Genomic DNA, 25,024 nt, shown 5'->3' on the forward strand with positions numbered 1-25,024 from the left:
AGTAAGCTTTGCACAAAAGACCTGAACTCTGTTCTATGATTAACATCATTTTTGTACATTTATAAGAGAGTTTGTAGAGTTTCCAGAGGCACCTGGTTTAGGAAGCAGATGCCACTCCTGCTTCCCAGAATGAATTAATCTGGAAGCTCATCCAACCATTATACATAGCAGGTAACCATTATGGTATTTGACATGACTATGGGATAGTGTTCAGCATTGCAGCAACTCCAAGTTGTTCAGTACAGCAAATAGACAACTGATTGCTGTATCTTTAAAAAATCTTCTAAAATTAATAAATTTTGCCAGAGGGCAGCAGGCCCTCAGGCCATACGGGATTTTAATCCACACCCTTGAGCAAGGTTCAACCCTTATTCTTAATCTAAGGCTCAAGGGCCACCCCCTTTTGAGGGGGGGGTGAAAGAACAGTAACACACTCCAAAATGGACCCCAGAAACTTCCCTTGCCTGACCACCATCAAGACAAAACCACCACTGGGACAACCACCAGCCAGCCAGCTGCCTTCCAGAGTAAAGGGAGACTCCAAGGTCCTGGGCCCCAGGCCAGCCCACAGACCCATGGCCTCATCAATGATTTTAAATCCACACCCTCCAACAGGGCTCCACCCTTACCCTTAGCATAGAAAAACTAACAGAACTCAAATGGAAGTCAGCTTTGCCATGGATGTCTTCTGCTTTATTCTCATCATTATTTAATCCTCACAATAAAACCTCTTCCCTTTAAGCCCTAAACCCCTACCTCTGCAAGCATAGTGACAATTGTAATTCCCAGGTTTAAAGAGGCCAAATATTTTCACAAAATTGTAGCACTGATAAATGTTTCAAGCTAAGATTGAACCCCAGGTGAGTAGATAAATAAATAGGATGAAGGGAAAAGAAAGGTAAAGATTTGATGAGGTGTTAAAATAAGTGGTATTAATAACTTATAATTAATATTAAAAAGTAAAATGTATATGAATGATTGAATGGAAACCAATTAAAAATATTGAACCAGTTTATCATTAGATTTCACATTTTTGCACTGTAAGCCATTTTCAACAGATAGCTCAACGAGTTTCAGTTTTCCCTTCCCTAAAACTTAAAAAATACATGTGTGCATATGAATGGTTTTGGTTTCTATTTTGATAGTTTATTTTCTTATTTAATTGTCACATAGACCCTTCACCCCTTAAAACAAATAAAAACCCAAATCCACTGCCATTCAAGTTGAATCCAATTCATAGTGACCTTCTATCAAATTTCCCAGGCTGTATACTTTTATTGTAGGAGAGTGTCTATCTTTCAAACTGCTGGCCTTTCAGTTAGTATCCTGACACCTCTAGTGCTCCTTTTAAGATGGACACAGATTTGGAAATCAGCAGTAAGTAATTTTTTAATGAACTATTAGTCAATATGATACTTATGTGCCTTCTACTGTCTACTTCTAGTTCAGTCATATAATTGTTTAAGCTTCTTGTGTCTAAGTTTATTAATTATCTATTAATATATGGAACATGAGGGCACTCTGATGGCTTATGTACTCGAAAGTCAGAACTGACCCATTGCTAACCTTCCAGCAGTTTTTCAGAGGCAGTTAATCCCACAAGAGATGGCCCATCCTTCTGAAGAGCAGCTGGTGGCCTCGAACCATGTGCCCTCAGGACTGCAGCACAGCTTCTTCCCAGTAGGCCACCAGAGCTCCATTCTGGAGGCTTGTTGTTGTTGTTGTTCTTCTTGTTATTTGCCATCGAGTTGCCTGCAACTCATAGAGACCCTATGTACATTAGCTCTGATCCCTACCCTACCCTGCCGAATCTCGTTGTCTCTGACAGACCTAATCCCATTTCTCCAGTCACTGAGTCAATCTATCTTATCTTGGGTATTCCTCTCCTGTGCTGTCCTTCTACCCTTCCAAGCATGATTTAATGATAAGGAATTTCACTGCCAACACAAAGGTTTGACTCCACCAGTGCTCCAAGAAAGATGGACAATCTTCTCTTGCGATTTATTGCCTCTGTAAACCTGCATGCGGGTCTGCTATGGGTTAGTTCTGACTCAGTGGTATTCAGTGGAGCCTGGAGTGTGAAATGAACAAACAAGTAGGTCTTGGAAGAATTACAGACAGAGTGTATGACGGAAGGAAGGACTCTGAGACTTCATTTTAAATACTTTGGGAATGTTACCAAGAGGGACCAGTCCTTGGAAAAGAATATTGTATTTTGAAAGGTGGAGTGTCCATGAAAGAGAGGAAAATGATCAATGAGATAATCAATGAGTAATATGAACAATGGACTTGAAAATGGCAGAAATTATGAGAATGGTGCAGGATAAAAGTGTCAATCAGTTTTATATAGGGCTGCTATGAGGTTCGATTTAACTCAGTAACACTTTACAAAATATATAGTTATGTACCAGGTGCTAAGCCTCAAACTCAAAATGACTGCTGTTGGGTCAGTTCAGACTCATAGGAACCCTCCATCAGGTTCCTAAGGTTTTACATTGTAATGGGTGGAGACTGTCCACCTTTCACCCACAGTGTGGTTGATGAATTTGCATAACTGGAAATGCACAGCATTGGGTTAGCAGCACAACTTACTACAGGCTATGACATCAGAACTCCCTGTACTGAGCAAGCCCAGGCATTAGAAAAAAATGAAAGCTGATTATCTTCAAGTATTTTAAATGTCAAGTGAAGAATCTACTATGGAAACACCTGTCTTCCTTTTGGAAAATTGGTTCTGTCTTACGATATGTTTCCAAAAGCTGTGGTTTTACCACATTAAATAGAATATACTTTGAGATAGCCCCAGAAAAACATCACAGTTCTCACCTGTGAAACATCTGGACAGCATGGGCACTGCCCAGAAGCTGGCGCTGTTCCTCCGCCAGTCTCTGCAGGGAACCCCAGCGGGTATTCACTTCCTGAAAGTGAGCAGACACATCACATTTTATCCAGGGAAGTAATTCTGATACCTCAATGATGCCTGAAGATTGATAAGACTTAAATTGATTTTGTTCTCATGCTATCTCCTTCAGGAATGTGAAGATCCTTCCTGCATAACCTGAGATTGGGTCTCACTTATTCCCAGGAGGTAAAGAAAGGGATTTTTTTCAAATCGATGTTTCATCACAGAACCATCAACTTGGAGCAGCATGGAATGCTTGTGGCTAAAAGATTTCATTGCAACCTTCAAAAAAATAAACGGTGTGTTTCCTTGGTAGATGGAAACGATCATATTTCTCTAGGGGAAATGTAACACTTTTCTGCTTTCTTAACTGAAGAAATCTAACAGTCTCTTAATGCAAAGACAAGCTGTTTAAATCTACCAGCTACTGTGTAGGAGAAAGATGAGCCATCTCCTCCTATGTGATTAACTGTCTCTGTAAACCTGCTGGAGAATCAGCTATGGATAGGTTCAAACTCAATAGTATATAACAATAGTACCCTCTTCTGGACTTGCTTTCTATAAAGAGTAAGTTAATTGTTCACATGCACACTCTTCCTTATTCTATAATATTCACCACAGAAAGGAGCAGATAACTTATTCTAGATAGTTATTACCTTGAGAACTGGACCAGACATCCCATAAATGTATAGGAGATCTTTATAGAGGCATAGGTCAGATCAATGACTTGGGTCCGAATGTGCACGTGTGTGTGTGTGCGCGCGCGTGCACACACACACACACACACACACACACACACACACAGAGATACCTGTAATCTATATGCTAACTTGTATGCATCTCTTGTAAAGTCTGTTTATCAGAATGCACCTCTCCCAGTAAGTTTCCTTGATTATTCTTTCTACTATTATAGCTCCTCTCATTGTTAGTCTGCATTTTCTTTACCTGTAGACATTCCTCTCTGGGCTTTCTATGTGGTATCAGTGACGAATTGAGTAAGTGTAGGTTGAAATTTAAAGATTTCTGACCAGTTCAAATGCATTTATTTATTTATTTTTCAATAAAAAGGCTTTTAAGGTTGCTGGAGAGAACTACATTGTGTTCAATCTAGTGGAACATAACACAGAAAATAAAAATAAAATGTAGAGGTTGTATTATCCAATGTTCCTGTTTTACGGTTGTGAAAAATTAGGTTCTTAGAAATGAAGTGACTTTCCCAAGGTTGCACAGCAAGGCAAAGGTAGAATCCTAATTTGACCCAGATTATGTGGTTGTTCAATGCAGTATTTTAAGAATTACTTAATACTGTTTTTTTTAAACTCAATCTAAATTGTCAGTTTTGATATTTTTTTTATCCAACTCCAACACGCCACATAATAATTATTGTGGAAGCATAATAAATCTGTTCTGAGCAAGTTCCCTTTGACAATAAAAATGGCTGGACTGTACATCCTTGATTTTTATAGTAGCAGCTTCCACATTGCTGCTATGTCCTAAACATTTCTTGTTACCTTGGACAATATTTATATTGATTATTATTTTTAAGAAATGAGAATTCTAGAAGACCAGGCTATTGGAGTGAAGGAATGGAAAAAGTCTTCGTTACCTGTCGAATTTGAGCTCCTTCTGGTGTTAGAAGATCTTCAAATAGTAGATTGTCAGCTACTTTATTGATTTCCCTTAGCCGAGGCTCATTGGTCTTCAAATCCTGAACAAGAAATTTTGCCCAAATCAGTGTAAATTCCCTTCTAAAGATTTACCTGCAAATCTTTTCTTGGCCTAGACTAGATATTAAAGCATAATTCAACCTCAGCTGCAATATACAATGTTTGATTGATCTCTTCTAATTTCTCAATGAGTACCATATATTTTAACTCCCTGATATACAGTGGTTATTCAAAATATGCTGAAGAGTTCATATTTACCTAAAATATGGAATATACTCCATAGTATTTGAGCATTTGGAATTTTTCTGACTGTGAAGGCCTGGTTATTCTTCCTTTCTTCTCACTCAACCCTCATACAAGGATTAGACCTGACACAGCAACTCATCTCATACCAGGCAATGGGAGTACAATAGGGCAATTGAAGAACTTAGGTAGACTAGCACTCTCAGTGTATTTGAGGGTAGTAGTGACTACCAGCCATATGAATGTGTGATTAGTTTCCTGCAACTCCTCTTTCAGTTATTATTGCCTACAGTATCCAGAGAAATATTGGAGCTGCTGAATACTTTGGAGAGGATATTCAGCAAGTATGAAATAATAAATTAAGAGGTTACATGAGAAAAAATATGGGATTAAGGAAAATTATGGTACTTGTCCCAAAGATGTTTAGAGCAAAAGGCGTTTCTCACCGTTTGGAACTCATCGAATTTTTTTTGCAACTCCCAAACATCATCTAGTTCCACCCCAGTGTTCTCTTCCTTCTTGTCTCGGATCCAGTCCAGCATATCCCCTGCCTCATAAGCCAGCAGAAATTCATTGTAACGTTGCCGTAGACGACGCCTGCGTTCACCAGCTAGATCAAGGAGGGTGTGGTACCTGGATGGTAAAGTTAAGAGAAAAAGTAGAAGAAAATATGGAAACAATATTGGCATATTGAGATGAAGAAGAGATGAAGATGGAAAAATGGACAGTATCATCATAGTGAGAAAAGAAGAGAAACAGAGACAAAATGTAGAAAGATAAGGAACTAGGAGAACATAAATTATTGTTATGTGCTCATTGAGTCACCTGTGGCTCATAGAGACCTATGTACAAGAGCTCTGAATTCTGTCCTATTTAGAGCTGATCTCACTGCCTCCAACACCCCTATTCTCTTTATCTCAGATATCATGTTTATCCACCTTATTCTGGGTCTTCTTCTCTTGTACTTCCTCTCCTCCTCCCTCTACCCTTCGAAGAATTATGTCTTCCTCCAAAGACTTTCCACTCCTGGCAACATACCCAAAATATGTGAGGTAGAGCTTCAAAATCCTTGCCTCCAAGGAGCAGCTTGGATTCACTCTCTATAGGACAGAGCTATTTGTTCTTTTGGCAGTCCATAGTGTGTTCAATACTCTTCTCCAGCACCACTGCTCAAAGATATCAATTCTTCTTCTGTCATTTTTGTTCATTGTCCAGCTTTCTGATGCATAACAAGTAATTGCAAAGACCATAGCCTCAATCAGGCAAGTCTTAGTCTCTCGACTAACATCATTGCTCTTTTGCATTCTAGAGAGGTCCCTGACAGCAGATTTTCCCAATGCAAATCAAAACAACAATGAAATATCATCTCACACAAATAACAATGGCAAAGTTCAGCATGGCAGCAAAGAACAAATGCTGTCAAGCATGTGGAGAGATCAGAATTCTTATACACTACTGTTAGGGCTATCCCATGATACAACCACTATGAAAGGCAATCTGTCTTTTCCACAGAAAGTTGGAAATAGAAATACCATTTGACCCAGCTGTTCCACTACTGGGAACACACCCAAAGAAACCAGAAATGCAATACAAACAGATATATGCACATCCCTGAAAATCGCATAATTATTCACAATAGCAAAGAGATGAAAACAGCCCAGGAGCCCAGTAACAACAGAATGGATAGAGAAACTATAGTACATTAACACAATGGAATAATACTCATCATTGAATAATAATGAGCTCATACACAATGTGGAGCTTAAAAATGGCATTTAAACACAGTATGCTAATTGTCAACCGGATAAGATAAAGCAGACCATCAACTATTCATGTGTGAGTTCAAATTAGGGCTAAAGAAAATGAAAACAAATCCATAATAACCAAAATATGACCTTATGTCTATCCCACCTGAATTTTAAAACCATCTTAAGAACAAATTTGAGAATGTGAACTCTAATGAATGAAGATCAGATAGCTGTGTGATGATAGCAAGGATATTACTCATAAAGAAGGCAAAAGATAATGACATAGACAAAAAGGGAAGAAAAGATCAAAATGAATGCCAGGAGAAAACCTGAATATTGCACTAGAACACTAAGAAGCCATATAAAGGGAAGAAATCAGAAAGTTAAAGATTTGAACAGAAGATTTCAAAGTGCAACTCGCAAAGACAAAGCAAGATATTATAATGAAATGTGCAAAGGACTGGAACCTGAAAATAAAAGGGAAGAACTCATTCAGCATTTCTCCAGCTGAAGGAACTAAAGAACACATTCAAGTCTTGTTACAATTTTAAAGAAGCGATGGACAAGTCTTGAAAGATCTAGAAAGCATCAAAAGAAGTTGAACAAATACTGTATATGACCATTATTGTAGAAATAGATAACTAGTAAAACATATAGGAGGATATTAGGAGGGGTATGCAGAGGGGTGGAAAAGGTCAGGAGAGTAATCATGGGGTCACATGGTTTGATGGCTGAAGGGTCTAGATTGGAGAGGTGGGGGCAACCATTGTGAGGGCAATGCATACGAATTTTGTAGGTAAACCAATATAAAATAAAATTTTTAAAAGATTATTGCAAGAAATAAAAATTTTAAAAAATTTAAATGCAATTAAAAAAAAGAAGATGAAGTAATTCATAAGTCATTGTAACAAAAAGAATCAGCAGACATTAACCATTTTAGGATAAACATATGATCAAGAACCAATGATAACAAAGAAAGAAGTTCAGGCTGCTAAGAAGGAATTGGCAAAAAATAAATCACCAGGAACTGATGAAATATCAGTTGACATATTTCAACAAACAGATTCAGCCCTGGATAAGCTCACCAGGTTGTGCCAAGAAATCTGGAGGACAGCTACCTGCCAACTGACTAGAAGAGACCCATATTTATTGTTATTTCCAATAAAGGTGATCCAGCAGAATGTAAAAAATATTGTACAGTATCACTAATATTCAGTGCAAGCAAAATCTTGCCAAAGATTATTAAAAAAAACAAAAAAAACCACCACAACCCTACCAGAACAGTACACTGACAGATATTTGTCAGAAATATGAGTGGAGTTTAGGAGAGGCTGAGTCAGTAGGGTTATCATTGCTTTTGTTCAATGGATCTTGGCTGAAAGCAGAGAGTATAAGAAAGATGTCTGTCTGTGTTTTACCAATTATGAGAAGACATTTGATGGTGTAGATTACAACCAATTGTGGCTAACTTTTAGAAGAATGGGAATCCCAGAACACCTGATTGTGCTCATGTGAGACTTATACCTAAACCAGGATGCTGAGTAAAAAAACAATACTACAGGGTTCAAAATCAAGAAATGAGTGAATCTAGGATGTATCCTTCACCCATACCTTTTCAATATATATGTGGAACAGATCATTCAGGAGGCTGGTCTTTATGAAGATGTCACTAGAACTTGAAGAAGAATGTGGCATCAAGCTTGGTGGAAGACTCACCAACAACTTGCAACATGCAGATGCTATAACCTTGCTCACTAAAACTGAGGACTTGAATGAAGTATTTGCAGTAGAAAGGCAAAGACTGCAGCCTTCAATATCAATTGCTTCTCAATATCAAGAAAACAAAGATCCTCTTTACTGGGCCGATAGCCAGCATCATGATAGGTGCGGGGGAGGGGGGTAAGAGATTGAGATTGTTCATTGTTTCATCTTGATCTGATCCACATCAACACCATTGGCACCAGCAGTCAGAAAAAACAAAACAAAAAAAATCTGCTGTGAAGGACCTCTCCACAGTTCTAAAAAGCAATGATGCCAGTAGTGACTAAGGTGTACCTGATTCAGGCCATGGTCTTCACAATTATTTGCTCTGCATCCAAGAGTTGGATAATAAATAAGGATGCCAGAAGAAAAATCAATGTCTTTGAGTTGTGATGTACGAGAAGAGTATTGAACATACCTGGACTTCCAAGAGAACAAACACGTCTGTGCTGAAGAGGGTGAAACCAGGTTGCTCCTTGAAGGCAAACATTTTGAAGCTCCATCTCAAATACTTGGAATATGTTGCCAAGACAGACCCATCCTTGGAAAAGGATATCATGTTTGGAAGAGTAGAGGTCAGTGTAGAAGAAGATGACTCTGAATGAGATAGACTGACACAGTAACTATGGCAGATGTTGTCAGAAACAATGAAGTTGGCTCAGGATAGAGCAGAGTTTAGAGCCATTGCTCATAGGTTTACTATGAATTATAGTCAACTCAAGAGCACATAAGAACAAGCTTGTAATATATACAATATCAGAAAGAATGTTTTTGCTAGTGGGTTCTCAGAGGCAGAGAGTTGCACAGGACGAGATTGTCCATCTTTCTCTGACAGAATAACTGGTAGGTTTGAACTGCGTGCTTTTGGGTTGGCAGTACAAATTCTTAATCAGTAGGCCATCGGAGTTCTTTTGAAGCAAAAAAAAGACATATTTGCATAAATACCACACAGTTTTCCCTCCTTCAGAACTTACTGGTCCTCAATATACTCCTGGCGCCTGGCAATGCTGCCTGGCTCTTCTCTCCGCCTCCGGGGAAGCATTGGGAACTCATCATGGGCCAATTTTCTGACATAGACAGCTGGGACAAATCCCTGGTGATCATCACTTTCCACCTTCCACCAATCCTGAAGGGAGAGAAAATCCTCATATGTCCTGATGTTCTTGAAAAAGACAGCATTAAGGGAAAGATTTCCACTTTCCTAACAAAGTAGACACAGGCGCAAACTGATAGCCAAGACAAGCTAAGTACCCCTGACATGTGCTTTTCACATTTTATAAGAAAGTAAATGAGGAGTGCATAAGTTCCGGAGGTAAGCATATGAAATCTGTATTATTTTTATGAGTAAGTTAATTGGTTAGTATGAGTATCATAATTTATAATACTAGGAAACTGATGAAGAATACAATTATCAAAGTGTGGCCATGGAAAGAATTTTTTCTTTTATAATGTAGGAAGGGTCAACTTGGAATCCTGGTTGAAATGAGTATGCCATAGAGATGCAAATGAGTTTAACTTATAAATTAACTTCTACAAAGTTATACATACATTTTACTAACATCTCACTTGTCTACAGAAAAGTGTAATGGTTACAAGGCTAGCTTTAAACTAGCTTTTTTGTTGTTTTATATCATCGAGTCAGAACTGACCCATAGCTGACCCTCGAGTGGGTTTTCAGAGGCAGTCAATCTCACAGGAAGAGATTGTCCATCCTTCCTCGACAGTGCAGCTCATGAATTTGGACTGCATCCCTTTGGGATTACAGCACAGTTTCTTAACACTAAAGCCATCAGAGATCTCTTGAAAGCATATTTAAGGGGCTCAATTGCTGTCCTTCTTGTATGAAGTCTTCTGTGAAGAAGCATTTGATCACAGACCCTTACGATAAAGGAAGTTGTAAGAGACAAATACAGTTCTCTAATATTAGAGATCTTTGTCCGTCAAGGAATTCTCTCTCTCTCTCTCTCTCTCTCACACACACACACACACACACACACAGAGTTGTTATGGGCTGTCAAGTCATTGATGACTCGTAGAGACCCTATATACCTGAAATATGCTCTATCTTGTCTCTGACACACCTACCCTCATTACCCCAGTCACTATTTCATGGATAGTCTTCCTTTCTTTCTCTGTCCATCTACCCTTCCAAGTATGATGTCCCTCTCCAAGGTCTGATCTTTCCTTGCAATGTTCCCAAAGTTTGTCAGACAAAGCCTCAAAATCCTTGCCTCCAAGGAGCAGCCTGGCTTCATCCTCTCTAGGATGAACCTATTGGTTCTCCTGACAGTCCATGGTATATTCAACATTCTTCTCCAGCACCACAACTCAAAGGCATCAATTTTCTTTCTATAATCCCCTGTCATTGTCCAGCTCTTTGATGCATAGCAAGCAATTGCGAAGATTATGACCTGGATCAGGCGCAAATTAGTCTCCAGGCTGATGTTATTGCTCTTCAGTACTCTGGAGAGTTCCCCGACAGACAATTTTCCCAATGCAATTTGTCTCTTGATTTCCTGGCTACTGGTTCCAAGAGTGTTGATTGTGGAACCAAGCACACTAAAACAGTTAACAATCTCAATCTCTTCACCATCTATCATAATGCTGCCAATCAGTCCAGTGGTGAGAATCTTCTTTTTCTTGATGTCGAGCTTCAACTCATATTGAAGGCTACAGTCCTTGATCTTCTGTAGCATGTGCTTGAGGTCCTCCTCAGCTTCAGCAGGCAGGGTTGTATCATCTGCATAACACAGGTTGTTTGATACTAAAATCTAACTGGTCTAAGTATGGCAATGTTGCACAAAATTTATCTCCTCTATTTCCTATTCCACTCCAAGAACTCCTAAAAATATGAATTGTCCTAAAATTCACTGTTAATGGTTTTCATTGACATATCACGCTATCCCTTCAGAATGTTTTAAGGATTTTGCTATACTCACCACTCTAAAGTGAATCTTGTAAGAAGATAACATGGCCTAGTGGAAAGGATTTGTTAACAAGAGAGAGAGCCTGGAAATAGCTTATTTGAAAATGGAATATCTTGTTTTTTAAGAGATTAGCTTATTCTCACAATATTACTTCTCAAATTGTCCAAGTATTTTTTTTTATCTCAAAATGAAATCTTTATTACTCACAATAATCTTTTAGACCATCCAGTCCTATATAGTTAAATTGTTCCATGAATTTCTGGTGTAGCAGCAATCTGTGAATTCATTAACATCTATATAATATTCTAGAAATCTTGATTGAAACTAATGTGTCTATGTTCAAAATATCAAAGGCCTTTTCATAAGTCCAGTGGAGTCCATTTATTTTGGAAACACTATGGTCCAGAACTTTCAGGAAATCAGCAACCAGAAAAAATAGCACAATAAGTTAGCCTCTTTATTTAGTTGTCCAGTCCGTTTTTCCCCCTTCCAGCGTATGAACAAATCTTTTTTGTGGTTTTCCTGAAGTTTCAAAGTTGTCAGAAGTTTATCATAGGCCACTCCTTCTCTTCATTTGGTACAACTGCCAACCTGGTGGGCCGCCTTCTGCAAGCCAGTTGAGTATTATGGCCAGAGTGGAGGCTAAAGCCTTCTTACAAGTGGTGGGAGGAATGGACCCAGCAAAGGGAGGTGCCAGTGTCTTCCTCCGGAAGGTGATCACCAGACATCACGTGACCATCCCATTCTGATACCTCTTTCTAAAAGGTGGCCTGGTCATAATCCTGTCTCAGTTGGCTGTGAGTTTGTCCATGGAATCCAGAACGGGAACCGACTTCCTCAACTCATCACAGTGGAGAAGGCGCCGACTCACACAGCCGACACTCCATGTGGCCTCTGAGGCAGCGAATCGCCAACTGCAAATTGTACAAGTATTTTTTGAGCTTCATTGTTGTTCTTGTTGTGTACCATACAGTCAGAGCCAACCCATAGTTGATCCTCCAGTGGGTTTTCAGAAACAGTTAATTGCACGGGAGGAGATTACTCATCCTCTCCTACCACGGAAAAACTGGTGGCCTCGAACAGCATGCCTTCTCTTAGGATAAAAATGTTAATGATATTGTGTTACTATACTCATAGGCATATGGCATAAAGAAAATCAGACTGATAAGACAAAATAAACTACTGAAAAATTTTTATTATGTTCCCCGTCATCCCAAATTTTTTTTGCCCCTAATTATGATTACTATCACAGAAACATAAAAGAGGAAAAGAAAAAAAAATGAGTTAGTTTAGTCCTTTACATCTATAAAAAATAGTCACTTATGGTTTATGGTATTTCGTTTATGGCATTTCAAATCTTTGAAACTTCATAAATTTAAATGTAGATAAGGTTGAACTTTCCCTTCACAGAGTTGCTTAGAAATTGGAAAAGACATTTACAGGATCTTATACAATATTTGGAAAGCAAAGATACCACTCAACTAATAGTTATTTAAGAGAGAGAGAAAAAAGAGAGAGAGAGAGAGAGAGAAGATGCAGAAATACAAACACCTGTCAGTGTTGAAAGAAATGGCTCTGAAAAAAGCATCCTTTTGACAGAAAGAAATTTAGAAGTTACCTTATTGATGGAACTAAGCAAAGTTAAGACATCATCTTTCTTCATGGTGACTTCTCTGGTGCTGCGGGCCTGGAAATCATATAAAGCCATAACCCTCTCTTCTCGACCAGCTCCCTCCACTGGTGCAGCTTGTTGTTGCTGAAGGAAAATAGTGAGAAAGTATGTCAGCCGATCTTTGGAAATACTGCTCTGGTGCTTCCCTCCAGTATCGGGCTGTCGTTTAGCCTGACAGAAGACAATAACCTTCGACTGTTTACTCTCTACCTGACTGCTACTAGTAACAAAGAAATTGCAAAGTGTACTCTTCAGGGTTGTTGTTCCACCCAGCAATTAGAATATAATGAGAACACAAGGTGAACAAGTAAGGTGTCAGTATGGTATCAAATGTTCAGAAAATTCTAAAATGTTCTAAAAGTCACTGATTGTTAAAGTAGTAAAGGTGATATACTTTTCTCAGATGATCTTAAGGGATTTGACATACTGAAAAATAAGAAAATAAACTTATATCATTAAAAATACACTGCATCTCTCTTTGGCAATCAACCTGCTCTCCAAGGGAATTGCTTTGTGTATGCATGTTTGTTTTTTGGTTTTACTTTATGAGAAAGTAAGCTTTCTGAGAGAATAAGCAAAATAAGCACCCTTGTCCTGTGTTATTTTTTATCTCTTCATTAAATTGAAGCTGAAGATATATTTCCCCTTACAAGTCTCATTGATGTTGAAGTATTATGTTTACTGTAAATTAATTCATCCATCTCCTCTTTGTATTTCTCACTGTTTGTCAGAGGCATTGTTATGTCACTGTTATATCTAACTCTGACTTAATTCCACTTTTATGAACCTTCAAAGCATTAACCATTCTCACATTCTTAGCCATTTGCATTTTCCATTTCTTAGAACACTTGACTGTTTTGTATTTTCATACATTTGGTCTTACAGATTATTAACTAGCAAAGCTTTTTCTCCTTGTCCAAACAGTAAACTATGTATTTAATTACTAAAACGGCTAAATTGACTGACATCAGCTATGAAAAATTTTCTATCTTGTACTCCAAAATTTCTTTTCTTTAGGACCTTCTTTCCTATTTGCACAACCAGCATATACTTGAACTTATTTCAATATATGGCTTCCTACCTGATCACATAGGGAATAAACATATGTAAATGTTTGGGGGAAGAACACAAAATTAGGGAGAAATCAAAACAAAGAGACAATGGTGGAAATTGAAAACAATAAAAAGAAATGAAAGTATCAATGAAAGCATGACAACTTTAAAAAAGAATTGTTTTGGGCTATATATTGCCTATAAAGATGATAGATTTTAGTATTTTAACCAAAAATGTTTTCTGGATTGTAGGAAGTAGAACTCTGCAGTACAAAGAATTGATTTGCCTTGTGGTGAGAAAATGTAAATTCCCCATTACCTCTCCTTACCTGGCAGGCTTTTGCCTGATCTCTCAGAGCTTGCATACTATTTCCAAATGCATTGAGATCCACGATGAAAGCCTCATGCTTCTTTAGGAGAGCCTGGATTTGATGGAATGATCATCAGGGAAAATTAGAGTTGATCAAATATTCCTACCTCTTGTGCTTCAACTACTCTATTGTTATTTTGATCATATCCCATTCCGCCCAGTGTTAAGTTCTTTTTAAACACTAACTTTGAAGATACCAAGAAAATGTTGGTTTTAGATGTGATCAAGTCTACTCCAACTAAAACTACTCTAAAATAAGCATTAACAAATGATTAACAATCTAAATTTTTTTTTATAAAATAATAATAACTCATAAAACTCAACCATGTAACCAAACTTTCAGGCAAACAAATGAACAATACTAGGAAGAAACCCCTTAAAACAATCAAGCATGCAAAGTAAAAAAGGCAACATGTCCAGGGATAAAGTTTAAAATGCAAAGACTAATGGAGACAATAATCACAGGGAGGAAGAAGGATGAGTATGTTTACAGAAAACAAAATAAGTATGTATAGTTGAATGGAAAAATCCCTTCTTTCTATAAACTTTCACTTAAATTGACAATTTAAAATTAAAAAAAAAATCAGAAGGATACACATCACTGCTAAAAAGGGATGCTGCTAACAACATTTTATAGGATGAATTAGTAACATAAATGTTGATGTTAAAGTCAATTATTTTCAATGCTGAATGTTCATGAAATATTATTCCATCTTCATATATTCCCAATGAACAAAGCAAATAAATTGTTATAAAGGTTAAGAGTCACCTTTAAGCTTCTTTTAACCACAAAATCTCTGTCTAGCTTTACTTTAATACATTATATACTTAATACCTTGAAACCCTGCTGGGTGTGTGAAAGTCAAAGGTTACTCTGAAAATTTAAGATGGAATACCATCATGTAAATCTTTTTCATGCCTTTTTGAATTTATATAATTTCTAAAATGTTTATGGATGTTAATGGGATTATGAAAGTATTTTTTTTCCTCTGAGGATATTTCTGAAGAAAAACATAAAAGTAAAAATTTTGGAAAGTACAATCTAGTAGAATCTGTAATGATCAGACAATCCAATAAAACTATAATAAATTTAGTACCATTTGATGAGGCAATGATATTCACTGACACAATGAATGGCTCAACATTACTTATGAGACTACGTCCTATGCCTAGCCCCACCTTACCCCAGCTGTTTCTTCATCAGCACCATAGTTAGTATTGCTTGCAATAGGTTCTTTCTCTCTAATCCATGCTTCTGCTTCATTCAGATCAGCCAAGTATTGCTGTAACTGGACATTAGCCTCAAGATCATTTTGCCTTCTATTAGCCCGAGCCTGTAGAGACTCCATATTCTTATTCAAACTCATCACTCTAGAGGCCACATCTTCTGCAGCAAAGTGTCCTGTGGAGTAGTTATAGAAAAGTTGAGTGTTATCTCCATTAATGCCCACTGTACTGTAATCTATTTGGTAAAATCAGGAAGAATGAAAACAGAGTAATAAAAGCTACTTCTACTTAGACACAGTAAAACATCTCTGCTTTTATATATTGTTTCTTATCAAAGAAGAATGTTATTCTTGGAATCCTTTCATAATTTCAAAAGCTATTGATACTGTTATGTGCTTGCGGTTCAGCTAAGAATAAAGCATAGCAATCCTGTGAATAACAGATCTGAACCCTGTCATATTTTGCACCATTCTCATGATCTCTGACAGACCCATTGCTGTAGTACTGTGTCACTCCATATTGTTAAGGGTCTTCCTCTTTTCCCTAACCCTCCACTTTTTATAGTATGATGTCCTTTTCCAAGGAATTGTTGTTATTGTTATATTCTGTAGAGTTGAAACTGACCCATAACTGACCCTCCAGCAAGTTTTCAAATACAGTAAAACATATGGGAGGAGAATAGCCATCATTTTTCCATCGAGCAGCTGGTGGATTTGAACTGTGTGCCTTTGGTTTGGTAGTGCAACTCCTATTCTTAAGCAATCAGTGCTCCCTTTCCAAGAAATAGGCCCTCTTAAAAGCATGCCTAAAATATGGAAAATGAAGTTTTGCTATCCATGCCTTTAAGGAACACTTGGTGATATTTTCTCTGAGACATCTGTTTGTTCTTTTGGTAATCCATAGGATGGCCAGTACTCTTCTCCAACATCACAACTCAAAGGCTTTGTCCCCTCTAGGGGTATAGTCTCCAGCTGCCTCAACTGCAGGCACATGGCTCACCATTGATCACCATCTTTTATATTATCAACAGCTGTGAGGCCAACATTAGAAGGAGAGCTGACCAAACTGTGGCGAGACTATGGAGAGGCACGGACTGATGGAACCCTGGACACAGAGCCGGAATTAAAGGTTTTGCTTGTGGAATGATTCAAGGAAGAACTCTGTTGTGAATACTTTGAGATAAAGCTTGCTGGACAATTGAAGAGACCAGAGGGAGGGAGGCATCTTCTTGCATTTTTGTTGCTGGACTAAACCTGGACTTTAACTCATTGTCTGAGAAGCAGTCTGAGCTAACTGAGGAATTGTGTCTTGCATTTAACTTAGCTTAGAACTGCTGCTTTCTAAACCTAGAATTTCCCTGTGTGATCTCCTTTGCCTCCACTGCCACCAAATTCTTTCCTTAATAAACTCTACAATAGTGAGTAAAATAAAATCTTTCATGCAATTTGCAATGAACATTGGATGTAGTGGGTGGTAGAGTTAGTTGTTACAGAGTAGGGATTCATGTTTGACTATGTAGCTATTAGTATGGTACTGTGGATGTTATTAGTGGGGTTGGTAGACCTTTGTAGAGTTAGTTATGGTTGGACTTGGCCATTCCCACATCCTTACTCCTTTTACAGGCATTAATTCTTCCATCTTTCGTATCCATTATCTAGCTTTCAAATTCATAGCAAACGATTGAAAAGACCCTGGTGTAAATTGGGTACACCTTCGTCTTTAAACTATTGAGGTCTACCTCCCAATTTCCTTGTTAGTCTATATCTGTTGATAGTTGCTATATCAAAAAATTAAAATAGAAGTTTTTAAAGAAACAAAAACTAAAAAAAAATCCCACGCAAATATGCAACCATCAGTCATCAGAGAAATAATATATTAACACTTCCTGAAAGCTCTGGTAAACCTCACAGTACTCTTAAGAAAAGATGAATTAAGAAAAGCAAATCTTTTAACTATTATAAAAACATTTTTACTTTATGTTCCTCTTGAAACGATCTCAAGGACCACAAAATGCCCCAGACTATTCCTGAAGAATCATTTTCATAGAACAAGGATGAGTGTACAAATATGCACCATAACCAATCAAATGGCATGTTGTTGTTAGATGCCAACAAGTTGAGTATGACTCATAGTGACCCTATGAACAACAAATCAGAATCCTGTCCTTTCCTGTGCCATCTTCACCACCTCTGATACACTGGAACCTATTGCTTTATTCACTATGCCAATCCATCTATCCATTTCTATGAAAGTCTTCCTCTCTTTCACTGACCATCCGCCATTATAAGAATGGGATTCTTTTTCCAGGGAATAGCCTCTTCTATCAAGTACAATGTATGACAGATAAACCTTTACCATCCTTGCTTTCAGTGAGCACTCTGATTGCACCTTTTCCAAGACCTACCTCTTTTTTTCTTTTTTCCTTTTGGTAGTCCATGGGATATTAAGTGTTCTTCTCCAACACAATTCAAAGGCATCAATCAATTCTTCTGTCATGCTTATTGACTGTTCAGTTTTCAGATGAATAGCAAGTAATAGAAAATATAGTGGCCTGGATTGGATACACTTAGTCTTCAAACTGACATCATTGCTCTTCAGTATTGTGGAGAAGTCCCTGATAATGGACTTTCGCAAAGCAATGTTGTTGTTGTTGTTGTTATGTGCCATCAAGTCATTTGCGACTCATAGCAACCCAATGTACAAGAGCCCTAAATGCCGTTCTATCCTGTGCCAACCTCACTGTTTCAAACACATTAATTCCCACCACTCCACTCACAAAATTGGTCCATCTCATCCAGGTTCTTTCTCTCCTGCGCTGTCCCTCCATGCTCCCAAACATGATGTCCCTCTCCAAGGACCAGCCGCTCCTTGCAACATACCCAAACTATGTCAGACGAAGATTCAGAATCCTTGACTCCAGGGAACATTCTGGCTTCACCTTCTCCAGGACAAACCTGTTTGTTCTCATAGCAGTCTATGGTATATTCAACACTCTTCTCCAGCAACACAGCTCAAAGGCATCAATTCTCTTTCTGTCAACCCTATTCACTGTCCAGCTCTCTAATGCATAGCATGTAATTGCAAAGACTATAGCCTGGATCAGGCACACTTTAGTCTCCAGCCTGACGTTGTTGGTCTTCAGAACTCTTGAGAGGTCCCTCAGAGCTGACTTTCCCAATGCAATTCATCTCCTGATTTCCTGGCTACTGTTACCAAGAGTGTTGACTGTGGAACCAAGTAAATGAAAACTGTTAACTATCTCAATCTCTTCACAGTCTATACTGATGCTGACAATTGGCCCAGTGGTGAGAATCTTTGTTTTCTTGATATTGAGCTTCAATCCATATTAAAGACTGCAGTCCTTGACCTTCTGCAGCAAGCGCTTCAGGTCCTCCTCAGTTTCAGGGAGCAGGGTTGTGTCATCTACATAACACAGGTTGTTGATGATTCTTCCACCAATCCTGATGCCACACTCCTCCCCGTACAGCCCAGCATCTTGGATGATCTGTTCTGCATACAGATTGAAAAGGTATGGAGACAAAATACTTCCCTGACTCACCCCTTTTTGATTTTGAACCATCCAGTGTCTCCCTGCTCTGTTCTGACGACTGCCTCTTGGTCCAAGTATAAGTTTCACATAAGCACAATCAAATGTTCTGGTATTTCCATTCTTCTCAGAGTCAGCCACAGCCTGTTGTGATCCACATAGTCAAAAGCCTTTGCACAGTCAATGAGTCATAGATAAACAATCTTCTGGTATTCTCTGCTTTCTGCCAAGATCCATCTAACATTAGCTATAATATCACTAGTACCACGACCTCTTCTAAATCCAGCCTGCACATCTGTCAGTTTTCCGTTGACATATTGTTCCAAAAGTTTTTGGATAATTTTTAGTAGAATCTTGCTTGCATGTGATATCAATGATATTGTACCATAATTTCCACACTATTGGGTCACCTTTCTTTGGAATGGGAACAAATATTGATCTCTTCCAATCAGTTGGCCAGCTGGCTGTCCTCCAGATTTCCTGGCACAACTTAGTGAGCACATCCAGGACAGTGTCTGTTTGTTGAAATAAATCACTTGGTATGCTGTCAACTCCTGGAGCCTTGTTTTTTGCCAATTCCTTCATAGCAACTTGAACTTCCCAAAGCAATACATCTCCATAACTCCTGACTGCTGGTCCAAGGGTGTTGATTGTGGATCCAAGCAAGATGAAATCATTAACAGTTTCTATTCTATCTCCATCTATCATTAAGTTGTCCACTGGCCCACAGTGGTAAGGACCTTTGGCTTCTTGATGTTAAGATGCAATACATATTGAAGGCTTTAGTCTTTGATCTTCTACAACAAGTGCTTCAGGTTCCACTCGCTTTTAGCAAGCAAGGTTGTGTGTATAAAGTATGTTGTTAATGAGTCTTCCTCTAATCCTGATAGATTCTTTTTCTTCTTCTATTTTTAATTTTATACTGGTATATTTACAAAGTTCAAATACATTGTTTTTTTCACACCAGATATTTCCCATTTCCTTCACAGCCTCCACTCATCAAATTATATGACCCTAGGATTAATCCCCCCTCCATGCCCACCCTCATCCCTCTGCTTCCATCCCCTGCCTTGGATCCTCATTCTCATTCTACAATAATGGTTTTATACAGTACTTGTCTTTATGAGACTGAGTTAGTTCACTCAGTATTATGCTCTCCAGTCCCTCCCAAGTTAGATAGTACTTTACAAAATCATTGATCCTGCATGTTACACCATATTTCATTGTGTGAATTGAATGTACCATAATTTCTCAATCCATTCCATTAATATTGCACATCTGAGTTGTTTCCATGTTCTTGCGATGGTGAATAATGTTGCTATGAACATTGGTTTGCAAGTTTCCATCTATGCCTTAGTTCTCATTTGCTCAAGGTATATTTAAAGCAGTGGGATATCTGGGTCATATGACATTTCTATGTTCAGCTTTTTGAGGAAGTGCCAAACTGCCTTCCAGAGCGGTTGTACCATTTTGCAAACCCACCAACAATGTATAAGAATTCCTATCTCTCTTATTGCCAGTAATTTTGAGCATTTCTTCATGTGTCTGTTAGCCATTCAAATATCTTTGTCTGTGAGAATTCTTTTCATGTCTTTTGCCCATTTTGTAACTAATTTATCAGTCATTTTATCATGGAGGCCCAAGAGTATTCTGTTAACTTTTGTTATGAGACTCTTGTCTAAGATGGTATTGCCAAATGTTTGTTCCCAGTTGGTAGGTTTTCTTCATACTGTTAAGGAGGCTTATAGAGAGCAAATAATTAGTGAAGCCAGACTCTCTAAAGAAGAATGTGGCACCTTAAAATAGTTGTAAAGTTGTAAAGTTAATTTGGATTCATAGTGATCTCATGTGTATAAAAGGTTAATTAGCAAAAACTATATTTCACATGATTTTCAGTGAATGTGTTTCCAGAAATAGATATCTGGGTCTTTTTTATATAGACTTTTCAATTGGTAACTGAATTTTTCTCAGTTGTCTAAATGTTAACCTACATTTTTGAAAGCTAGATTTGGTTGACATCAGTTTATTATTTAATGAATAGATGGAATCTGCATTGCCTATGTCATGTACCATCTATGATGTTTGGTTCAGAAAGGAAGAAACACTCTGGCACTGTATCAAGTAAGAACTTGAAAGAAGTTCAGTACAGTTCAAAATAAAACTAAAATGGTACTAGGATCCCAAGTGCTATCTTCTCAGATCTGTTGTTATGTGCCATTGAGTTGACTATGACTCATAAAGACCCTATCCTGAGTCAATCTCACTACCTCCAACATAGCTACCCCTTGCCACAGTTACTTTGTCAATTCATCTCATCAAGGATCTTCTCTCCTGAGCTTATCTTTTACCCTTCCAAGTATGATGTTCTTTTCCAAGGACTGGGATCTCCTGACAATGTGCCCAAAGTATGTGAGATAACGTTTTACTATTCTTGCTTCCAAAAAGTATCCTGGTTTCACTTTCTCTAAGGCAGACCTGTTTGTTCTCTTGGCAGTCTATGATACATTCAGTACTTTCTCCATTTCCACACTCAAATACATCAATTCTTGTTCTGTCATTCTTAGTCATTGTCTAGATTTTAGACGCGTATCAAGTTACTTTGAAAAACAGGCAAATCTTAGTCTTTAAGCTGACATCTTGCTCTTTAGCATTCTGGAGAGGTCCTTGATAGCATATTCCTCTTGTGGAGCCATTGGTGGATTTGGCTGCCAGAGAGGTGCAAACTTTTGAGTTAGCAGCACAACTCCCTACCAACTGCACCAAAGCGACACACCAACGAGCCAAAGAGACTTTCTCCATTGGTGGGAAGATGAGGATCTTCAAATTACCTTTGATTTACTCCCTCCTCAGATCTAGAGGATCTAGGCTTCGTCTGACATACTTTGGACACATTGTAAGGAGAGACAGGTCTTTGGAGAGGGACATCATGCTGGATAGAGTAAAGGGACAGCGCAGGAGGGGAAGACCCTCTATGAGGTGGATTGATTCAATGACTGGGGTAATCGGGATGGGTGTGTCAGAGGCAAGGTGATTGGCGCAGGATAGAGCAGGGTTTAGAGCTGTTGTACATAGGGTCGCTATGAGTCGCCAACGACTCGACGGCACCTAACAACAACAACAACAGATCTAGAATAGCAGCAATTTTTCCAACCCAGTTTGAATCATACATACCTTCCTCTACCATTTTGTTTCCTCTCTCTGTTATCACGCGAATGCGTGGCTCATGGCTGGCAATGTCGGATAGGATAACTTGATGCCTATTCAGGAGATTCTTGGAGGAAATCAAGTTTGTACCTAAAAAAGAAAGAAATTTCAAGTTACAAGAGTATAACAATATATGCAATGAGTAAAAACTTTTCATTTTGTTGAATTCTTGGACCTACAGTCAGTCTCTTTATTTGAAATTTTAATCAGTATGTATGTATCCAGAAGTTTGCATCAACACAATTAACTCAGCTTTGTTCTTACTCTTATTTATTCATGCTAAGAAAATTCAGTTAGTTATTTCATGAAAGATTATAATAAAATCACTTTTCCTTGAAGATAAGTAGGAAGGGAATTTATAAGGCCAAATTTCTGACATAAAGCAGCTAATTCTCTTTTTCATAGCATGAAAAGGAGAATTTACCACTTGCTATTTTCAACATACCTCTGGAAACTCTATGAACTTTGAGAAATGATGATAGTTATAGAAAGGCTACAAGGTTTTTTTCTTGTTCATAGGATCACTATGAGTCGAGCTCAACTCGAGGGCAATCAACAACAATTTCTGTAGACATAAAAGAATTCTTAAATCTCTTAGACATAAGTTTTATCACCATGATAAGAATATAATACTAATTTATCTCAAAATTTTATTTGTAAAATGTAGAAATGATAACTGTAAAGCAAAAACCCCTCATTGTGTTTGAGTAAAAATTGACTCATAGCTGACCCTCAAGGAGGATTTGAACCATGACAAAAGCATAGCTCTTGGATTAACAATGTTATAGACTATACAAATCTTTATCACTTGCTATGCATCTGAAAGCTAGATAATGAATAAAGATTTCAGAAGAAGAATTGATGCCTTCGACCTATTGTGTTGTAGAAGAACACTGAACCTCCCATAGACAGCCACAAAAACAAACAAATATGTCTTGGATAGGGTGCAAGTAGAGTGTTCTTTGGAGGTAAGAATGATCAGGCTTCACCTCATGTACTTTGGGCATGACACTAGGAGGGTCTATTCCTTGGAGAATGCTGGGAAGGGTGGAGGATTGGTGAAGAAGAGGAAGAACCTTGACCAGGTGCATTGGCGTGGTGGTAGCTGCAATGGACTCTTCTGTATCAGGAAGTGTGAGGATGGCACAGGATAGAACAGATAGAACAAGGTTCAGATCTTCCCCCCCCATAGGGTTGCTCTGAGTCATACTTGACTTGGTGGCATCTACAATAACAGCATAGAATGTGTCACCAGAGCTAACACTCCAGCAGCTTTTTGGAGGCTGTAAATGTCATGGAGGAGATTGCCCATATTTATCCTTGGAACTACTGGTGAATTTGAACCAACCACCTTTAAGTTAGCAGCACAACTCCCTACGGACTATGTCATCAAAGTCAGATACTGTTCTAATTTTTAATGTACCATGAAGTTGGAAATGACACATAGCTAACCCTCCAGCAGGATTCCAGAGGCTGTAAATCCCATGGGCATAGACTGGCCATCTTTTTCTCATAGAACATCTCATGGATTTATATTATGCCTTTGATACTTCAACTTTTTCATCCTTGTTATAACTCATAATTAGTAAGACTTGGGATCAAACTAAAATAAAAGGGAGGAAGGGCACTAACAACCTAGAAAGAGCATTTGATACCTGAAATACTAATTATAAATTCTTAGCTAAGGATCTTCATAAGAAAAAAGTATCGAGAAACCCCAGACAATCCAAAACCAAAAGAAAAAAAATCAACCAAAACCCAAACCCCAAAAACCAACATCCAAAAATTCCTCATAAAATCAAAACAAAAAATGTAGTAAGGTATAGAATGTTGCACAAACACCCTGAGATCTTTAATCCTTCCCAGAGACCCTAAAGTCATTGTGCTGCTTATGTCTGGTTTTGGGGAGGTGATTTATTAAGTAGGTTATTTTCTTTTTATTTATTTTTTTTATATTCCTTGTGGATAATAGGACATATTTTCATGAGTCTGAAGTAGAGGAGCTAAGAATAAACTTTCTACACTCTCAATGCATACTAGATATATCTCTCCATCAATCTGAAGACATCTTGACCTTTACTTGTAGCACAAGCAGCTCAAGTTGTACCCACCAAGATGAGTGGAAGCTGCTGAGGGTTCTGTTTCTTGGATCCAGGCTTCCTCATCCTCAGTGTCTCTGCAGATCTGTTGCAAGCGGAGGCGATCAATGAGTTCATTTTTCCGGGTTACTAGAGGCTCTTTCAGGGCTTCAAACCTTGACAACAAGGACTCCTGCTTTGCACGTATGTCCATAGCATCAGGGTGGTCTGTTTCTTCAAAATATGCAGCCAGGTCTGTGAGGGTGTCCACTTGATCCTGAGGGAGAAATAGGAAAGAGTCTCAAGAGGAACATGTTGGAGTTTAGAGGAAGGGCACATGAAGAGAAACAGCATGTATTAGGTTAGCACCTCTAATTAAATCCAAGGAAAGAGTGGGAAGGGTTAGCATAGCAAGGAACACCTCATCTAAGAGCAATTTAAGAGACAGTAATTCTCAAACTATATTTCTCCAGTAGGGTAAAAAGGGAAGCCACTGACTGGGAAAAAGTATTCGGTAATATCATATCAGATAAGGGACTTATATCCAGAACTTATGAAATACTTGAGCACCACAAGATAAAGGTAAATAATCCAATAGAAAAATGGGCACAGGATATGAACAGGCA

At 38.2% G+C, this 25,024-nt stretch overlaps 1 protein-coding gene across 1 annotated transcript in view; it reads right to left on the reverse strand.

Moving 5' to 3' along the window:
* The window catches only part of SPTA1 (spectrin, alpha, erythrocytic 1 (elliptocytosis 2)), a 104,964-nt gene that overhangs the window by 52,600 nt on the left and 27,340 nt on the right, over window positions 1–25,024 (reverse strand). The window contains exons 17-25 of the mRNA XM_006895436.1: window positions 24,432–24,675; window positions 22,288–22,410; window positions 15,527–15,744; window positions 14,302–14,394; window positions 12,867–13,004; window positions 9,296–9,447; window positions 5,259–5,445; window positions 4,509–4,610; window positions 2,827–2,918 (exon numbers count right to left, since the gene is read on the reverse strand). Coding sequence (XP_006895498.1) covers window positions 2,827–2,918; window positions 4,509–4,610; window positions 5,259–5,445; window positions 9,296–9,447; window positions 12,867–13,004; window positions 14,302–14,394; window positions 15,527–15,744; window positions 22,288–22,410; window positions 24,432–24,675 — 1,349 coding nt within the window. The remainder of the gene's footprint in view (window positions 1–2,826; window positions 2,919–4,508; window positions 4,611–5,258; window positions 5,446–9,295; window positions 9,448–12,866; window positions 13,005–14,301; window positions 14,395–15,526; window positions 15,745–22,287; window positions 22,411–24,431; window positions 24,676–25,024) is intronic.

The sequence above is a fragment of the Elephantulus edwardii genome, unplaced genomic scaffold, assembly GCF_000299155.1.
Source record: "Elephantulus edwardii isolate Elephantulus edwardi_28Jun2011 unplaced genomic scaffold, EleEdw1.0 scaffold00168, whole genome shotgun sequence".
In the NCBI taxonomy this organism is placed as follows: domain Eukaryota; kingdom Metazoa; phylum Chordata; class Mammalia; order Macroscelidea; family Macroscelididae; genus Elephantulus; species Elephantulus edwardii.